General features: G+C 54.2%; 1 protein-coding gene across 1 annotated transcript in view; it reads right to left on the reverse strand.

Annotated features, from left to right (window-relative positions):
• Positions 1-267: 267 nt before the first annotated feature.
• The window catches only part of TBXT (T-box transcription factor T), a 10,180-nt gene continuing 3,304 nt past the window's right edge, over positions 268-7,143 (reverse strand). The window contains exons 4-8 of the mRNA XM_077761208.1: positions 6,616-6,677; positions 6,434-6,495; positions 4,715-4,891; positions 3,012-3,141; positions 268-1,094 (exon numbers count right to left, since the gene is read on the reverse strand). Of these exons, the coding sequence (XP_077617334.1) occupies positions 821-1,094; positions 3,012-3,141; positions 4,715-4,891; positions 6,434-6,495; positions 6,616-6,677 (705 nt within the window). The 3' untranslated portion in view covers positions 268-820. The remainder of the gene's footprint in view (positions 1,095-3,011; positions 3,142-4,714; positions 4,892-6,433; positions 6,496-6,615; positions 6,678-7,143) is intronic.

Here is a 7,143-nt window from a genome sequence, read left to right on the forward strand (position 1 = left end):
AGTCATTTATCATCGTTTGCATTTTTGTGGTAATTTGCGACGTGTGAACACACGCAGAGTCCACGTCCAGTTTTGCAGCGCGTTAGATGAAGTACTAGAGTTCACAGCAGATTACAATGCCCCTTGGGGTCAAGGTCATTGCCACCGGCTCTCCCAGAATCTCGCCCCCCCCCCAAAAAAAAGAGGAGTCTGAATAACAACCAGACCAACCAAGTTTGGATATTGCCTTTATTTTGCAGAAAACTGTTTCCTGCTGATTGTCTTTGGCCACTTAAAAGACAAGTATACACAATCATAGGCTTAACAACACAAGAGATTAACTACCTATGCTCCAAACGAACACATTCTAGTGGGCAGAGCGGGCTGGCCTGCGTTTCAACTACAATCTGCTGTCCTCGGCTGTGACGTTATTCTGTCCTTCACGGCGCAGGCCCCCCTGTGACGGCCGCCACAGAGGGTCTGGGAAGTCCTCCAAAGCAACAGGGAAGAGAACTGAGTGTGCTTTCTCTCCTGCCCGAGTAGGACTGGTGGGGGCCACGTCACGTACGTGCTGGGCACGTGCTTCTGACCCCAGCAAATGCTGCTGGTTGTGAACCGTGGTAGATTCGGCCAACTCGCCCACTGCAGAATTCACTGCAGGTGCGCACGGCGGGCTCGGCACCCCCGAGAACAGCAGGACACGTGTCCCTCCCCTTAAGGGCTGGGTGACAAGCCCTATTTCCTTCCCTTGACCCAGGAGCGGCCACCGTGGTACCTGAGAGATCGATCAAATCCACGCTTGTGGCCACCACAGCGAAGTGTCTACGACGCAGGCCACCGTTCACATGGAAGGTGGGGACACGGGGGTCCACGAGGCTATGAGGCGGGCTTGGGCCGAGGCGTCGTACTGGCTGTCGGGAATGTCTGTGGCCGCGGGGACCCCTTCGTACAGCGGGGATCCCGAGGAGGGGGAAGCCGGCACCGGGTGGGTGAGAGGCGCAGCGTGTGCGGATGAACCCCGGAAGAACTGGGCTCCCAGCCCGTTGGACATCCCCGCCGTCTGGGCGCCGGGCGTGACGGTGCCGTTGCTCACGGACCACAGGCTCGGGTACTGACTGAAAGGGAGAAGTGGAAAAGTCAGGCACAGACCCGGAGCGAGGCCCCAGACCAGCTGCGGGAGGAACAACGACCCGATTTCCGACGAGCGCACTCGACGGGGTCTTCCAAGCAGGCCCCTTGCTCTGTGAGTAAACCACACCCTGAGGTGTGCACACATTCCGGGCACATCTGTCAACAGGAAACACAGTTACGGGAGACAGACTGAGAAGGTCGTGTGTGCCTGCACGCGGCTCCCGCCAGACTGGGGAGGTCACGTGGGCACGCGGCTCCCGCCAGACTGGGGAGGTCACATGTGCACGCGGCTCCCGCCAGACTGAGGTCGTGTGTGCACACGCTTCCTGCTGGAGCACCAGCAACCCTCGCCATCAAGGACGCCAGGCTGGCAGTTCCGCGCTCTTGTCCAGAACCCCACATGCCCAGATATCCGGAACCAGATGCTTCAGAGCGTGGGCTTCCGCACGCCCCCACCCACTCTGCTGATCCTGGCGGGGCAGACAACACCCTCCCGAAACATGGTGGTTTGGAAGGTGCTCCTCACTGCGACTCCGAATAGACACCGTCCCCTGCCCCTCGCCCTGGGAGGCGACACCGGCCGGCAGGGCGGGAAGAACAGGTCTGGGCGGCAGACCCAGAACCCTGCCCTTCACTGGCGGCGGCAAGGACACCGGCCTGTAACCAACTTTGAGCCTGCTTCCCAGTCCGTGGAAGGAGCAGCTGGAAGCCGGTATTAGACCCTTCAGTCTGGGAACATAGACTTAAGCAGGTTTCAGCTCTGCTGAAACTGTTCTGAGAAAATGTCTTTCTATATAAATAAAGGAGACCTTACTCTATATTGTGCTGTTACCAAGCCACGTCCTGTATTTCAGATGTACTTGAACTTGAAATCAAACCTGAGTTGAAGGAAGTAGTTTACTGTCCCCATTTTAAAGACAGAAAACATGGCTCTGAGATGCCCAATCCGAATGGTACTGTACCCCCGCCCTCCCCCACCGCCTGGGGTCTGTAACCTGCAGGTGACTCCATTTATGTGCCAGTTTCTAAGCGACCTTCCCGCCCTTGAAAAGTTGGCTGCTTTGCGCACTTTAAACCACTGTTTGCTTTATTTTTTTACAAACAGACGCTTAGGTCTTATTAGAAAGGAATTCTTTCCTAGACAAAAGAATTAAGATCTGAGGCATACTACGGTATTCTGAATATAGCGAATTACACTGCTTTCGAAGTCAAGATAACTTGTCTACAGACTCACGCTATTGTCAGCCGACAACTTGCCGAATCATTTAATATCTCCGACCCTGTTTCCTGGGTAGAAGATGAGAGCTGACTTTTAACTTTGTCTTAGTTTTTTATAATATTCCTATGAAAACCTGCACAATATGGTTAGCAATCGGCTTGATGTCTTAGGCCAATCTCCCTCTACATTATTTTCAAGTTAATAATACAATATTCATTGCTCTTTACTAGTTAGTTACCAGCATATACGTTAAGGACTTTGGTCCTGTATCCAGAGAAAAGCCAACTAAATTTTTTCCTTAATGTAACAGCTCTTATCAAGAAAGGTTCTAGAAACATTTCCTCAAATTATGCCTGCTGACCCCAACTCTGTAAAGCCAAGCTGAGGATGGGGTCATTGAGCATCCTTTTCTTGTAGAAACGAGCCTCAGAGAGTTTAAGAGATCTGTCCTTTGCAGGACGTCCCTAGTGCCAGAGGCAGGATGGGGGCCCTGGCTTCCCTGCGACCGCGCACTCCATGCCACACGGCGGCGGGCCGCCTGGGATGCCCGGGTGAGCAGCAGGGCTGCACACAGCGGCCCAGCTACCCACAGGCGAGGGGCGGAATACAGGCCAACGGACGGAAACAGCAGGAGGTCACGTCAGAGCGCCAGGACCCGCCGCGCAGCGGCTACACACGTTACCTGCAGGCCGCGGGCGGGCCGGCGCCGTGGGTCAAGGGCAGCACGCTGCCGTGGGCCGGCGCTCCAAGGCTGGGCCAGCTGTCGTGGGGCTGCAGCACGGGCAAGCACGCAGACGGACCGTCTGAATAGGCTGCGGACGTAAGACGGCATCGTCAGGGGTGCGATCTTCCCACAGTAGCAGAAAGCAGTGACATACCGCCGCCGACGGCAGCTACCCAACGCCAAAACCAAAACGCGTGTGGGCTAGGGAACTTAGGAGACAATCCACTGGCCCGTTTCACTGGTCATCAGAGGCAAATATTTACGGCCATATGTATGTATTGGAAAATACATTCTAGTCAACCCAAGCTTTTTCTTTACCTTTAGATCAAGAATGCCCTGAAGAAATGGAATCCTACAATCACTTGATTGGGGATTAATTATCTTTAAATTTTTTTAATGTTTATTTATATTTGGAGGGAGAGAGAGACAGAGCGGGAGCCAGGGAGGGGCAGATAGAGAGAGAGAGACATACACACAGAATCTGAAGGAGGCTCCAGGCTCTGAGCTGTCAGCACAGAGCCGGACGCGGGGCTCGAACCCACAAACCACGAGATCATGACCTGAGCCGAAGTTGGACACTCAACTGACTGAGCCACCCAAGCTCTCTAGGGGCTAATTATCTTTAAAAATAAAAATAGGGGCACCTGGGTGGCTCAGTCGATTGAGCGTCCCACTTCGGCTCAGGTCATGATCTCGTGGTTTGTGGGTTCGAGCCCCGCGTCGGGCTCTGTGCTGACAGCTGGCTCAGAGCCTGGAGCCTGTCTTTGGATTTTGTGTCTCCCTCTCTCTCTGACCTTCCCCTGCTCATGCTGTCTCCATCTCTCTCTCAAAAATAAATAAAACATTAAAAAATTTTTAAATAAAAATAAATGTAACTTTAACCTGTCTTCCCCCAAAACATCATTTCTGAAGATTTGGAAGGACTTTAGAAACACTTGCTCTGGACAAAACTAAAGTATGATCTTCAAATCTTGGAGTCCGGCCTCTGCTTGAACAAGTCCCAGTGACTATTTCTTGCCCAGATAAACTCCTTTCATTTCAAATCAGCTTTAACTGCTTAATTGTTTTATGGTGTTCATTAGCTATGTTCCTCTTTTTAGAACCAAACAATATGAAGTCTAGCCGCGCACGGTGTTTGAGGAAGTTAGGGAGAGGGACCTTAATGGTCGGGCCCTGTGCTCACCGTCCCTGAGCACGCGTCAGGGTCAGCTGGAAGACTGCTGACTCAGTCAGCGTGGGGTGATTTCCAGGTGATGCCCACACTGCTGGCCCCAGCGCCCCACTTGGGAGAATCACGGAAAATCACGCATGGGTCTAGTTCAGCCAGTAAGTCTTAGGCCGATCTGCCCCAACATTATCTTCAGACAGGTTCATCAAAGGTCCACACCAGGGCCCTGAGATAGACCCAAGTTCGGGAGAAACGGCCACATTTGGCACCTCAAGCCCCCTGGTCCGGGTCCGGACCTCACACCTTCGCTGTGAAGCCAGCGGTGGCCTGGGCGTGCAATAAAGGTTCGTCTTGAGCCAGTGGGGCGCTGGCTTGGCTGTGCTCCAGGGGACATTCTCCTACCCCGACCTCCGGAATCCGTCCCACAGGTGCCTTTCTGGGAGCGGTCTTCCATCCACCCCCAAACCCGGGCCTGCTCGGACTTAGAACTTACTTGGAGAATTATTCCGATGCGCGTAAGGGCTGGGGTAGGGCGACGGGCGGTGGTTCCTCAGGGCGGGGTACCTTTCACAGCCGTGCGTGGAGGGAAGCGAGAGGGGGCCTCCGAACTGAGGGTGGGGGGCGGTGGGCGGGCACAGGGTGCTGGTTCCAGGGATAAGCCACCCCCCTGCTGTGAGAAAAGAATGCTGAGTAACTGGCATTTGCATTACCTCCATTATTTAAAGGACAGGAGAGCGAGACCGGGAAACCGTGGGTGTCTTCCCAGGGGTCCCGATGAAGGAAGGACTCTGAGTGTCCAACACTGAGTCCCCAGGCCACGTCCTAAGGCATCCGGGTTCAGCCCCACACGTGAGGGGCCACAGGTCCCCACGCCTACTGAGCAGCGCGGGGGGCCCCACCCACGGCCAATGCCCCTGCCTCCTCAGCCACTCTTGCTCAACCCCCAGAAACTTCGGCGGCCCGTCAGCTTCCAGGCCCTAACTGCGGAGCCCGAGAAAATGTGGAAACAGATAAAACTCAAAGCCGGACACGCTGGAGACACACCGGGCGACTCACGCGCGCGGCACCCCTTCCCCTCCCGTCACCTGCTCCTACCGCCGCCCCCCAGGAGCTGTGCCCCCTCTGGACCAGGTTTCTTCCCACTTTTCTTCTGCTTTTAGTCTCAAGGTTCTCCCCGCTGTGCATCAGGGTCCCTCCCTCCACACGCAGCCCGCCTCTCACCCTCCAATCTCTTCTCCAGTCACTGGTTTTTAAGGCTTCTTTAAAAAAAAAAAAAATTCAGAAGAGCCACCTCCAAAGGGACAACTATTCTGGCCCTAATTTCCAAGCCACAAACGATTCCTCGGACGGCATTTACATGAGGGAAGGTCCAGGTGTGCCGAGTGGCGGCGGTGTGCGAGCCGCGTTCCGCGAGCTGTGCATGACATTAGCCGCGAAGAGGATTAACGAAGAAATAGACCAGACAGCGAGCGTCCGCGGAATGAGCCACGCTGGTCTACGCGGCCACCGGAAGAGGCGGCAAACATGAACTTTTCTCTCCCCCAGGTTGGAGGGAGGGGGGACCAATGACTTAAGATCCAAGCCCCTTCTCCGTACACAGAGAACACCTGCACAAAACTCGGTCTCCTGACGGATGGCCCTGGGGGCCTGCACCTCCGGGCTCTGCCTCATGCAACCGGGAAAGGGGGCTGGACTGGAAGCACGCTCCCCGGCCTCCGAGCCACCGTCCCCACCCAAACCAGCCTCGGGTGACGGGCCGCTTCTGGAACCGAAATGGGCTAAGGGGAAAACCACATCCGCTCATGCGCATCGTTCCGAACACGGTCCTTCAGGCTTCCATGGTCAACAAAGAGAAAAACCGTGTCTATCGAGCTGACTTCTCCACTTGCCCAGCACGGCAGAGTCTAGCCACCCGCCAAGCCCCCCGCGATCCGACCCAGCCATGGCTGGAGCTGCCTCGCAGCCAAACAGAAAAACCCGGGAAGTTCTCCCCAGATTCTCTGTCAAGGGTGCCAAGCGCCAAATGACCCCCACAGCCCTCCGAGTGGGAGCGAGGGCGAAGACCGTAGCCTCAACGTCTCATGGGCCCATGTGCCTTGCAAGGCTCCCCAGCCACACTCAGAAACGCGCCCTGGGCCGCCTCTCTGGCTTCCGGCCCCGCAGCCTAGTCCCTGGCACAAGGGACGCGGGGACAGAGTGCCACAAACCGTACATTGGGAGTACCCGGGTTGCTGGCTGTCTCCGGGCTCTTCCATCATATCTTTGTGCTCACTTCTGCCAAAAAAATACATCGATTTGTCAAAAAGGAGGACTTTAAGAAAATTTCCATTTGCAGCAGTATTTCCTCTTTCTGCACGTTTCTTTACCAAAGAGTAGAAGTTAGAAATCTCTCACCTTTCCTTCGCATCTAGGAAAGCTTTTGCAAATGGATTGTATTTAATTTTAAGAGCTGTGATCTGAAAAACAAGAATTCACAGTTACTGGTACCCTCTTGATCAGCCAGAGGATGTAGTTTGGGACCGAGAACTTGGAAACATCAGTGCGTCTCTTAAGTATTCAGACATAACCAGACTTCCTTCTGGTGTATTTTTCTTTTTGGATCTAACACGGCTGAGTAATGGGAACATATCACAAAGAACAGTGCATTTATGAAAGTTTTTAAAAGCTGCTTTTCTAAGCGGAATTCACGGTGAGTTCGACCCACTTGCTGACAACCTTTTGTGTGCAAAAATCGAACAAACATGGCTCAAAACATAACTGGGTCCTCTTAGGAAAGGGCGAACTTCCACTTCGGGTTGGTAGTCAACACTGACAACTTAACCAGCTAAACCAAAATGTCTGTACTTTGGGCTCAGACTTAAGAGATTTAGAGCCACTGACAGGTATTTTGCACCTTGCTGATTCCTGCCTCCCCCCCCCCCC

This window comes from Crocuta crocuta, unplaced genomic scaffold, assembly GCF_008692635.1.
Source record: "Crocuta crocuta isolate KB4526 unplaced genomic scaffold, BGI_CrCroc_1.0 scaffold455, whole genome shotgun sequence".
In the NCBI taxonomy this organism is placed as follows: domain Eukaryota; kingdom Metazoa; phylum Chordata; class Mammalia; order Carnivora; family Hyaenidae; genus Crocuta; species Crocuta crocuta.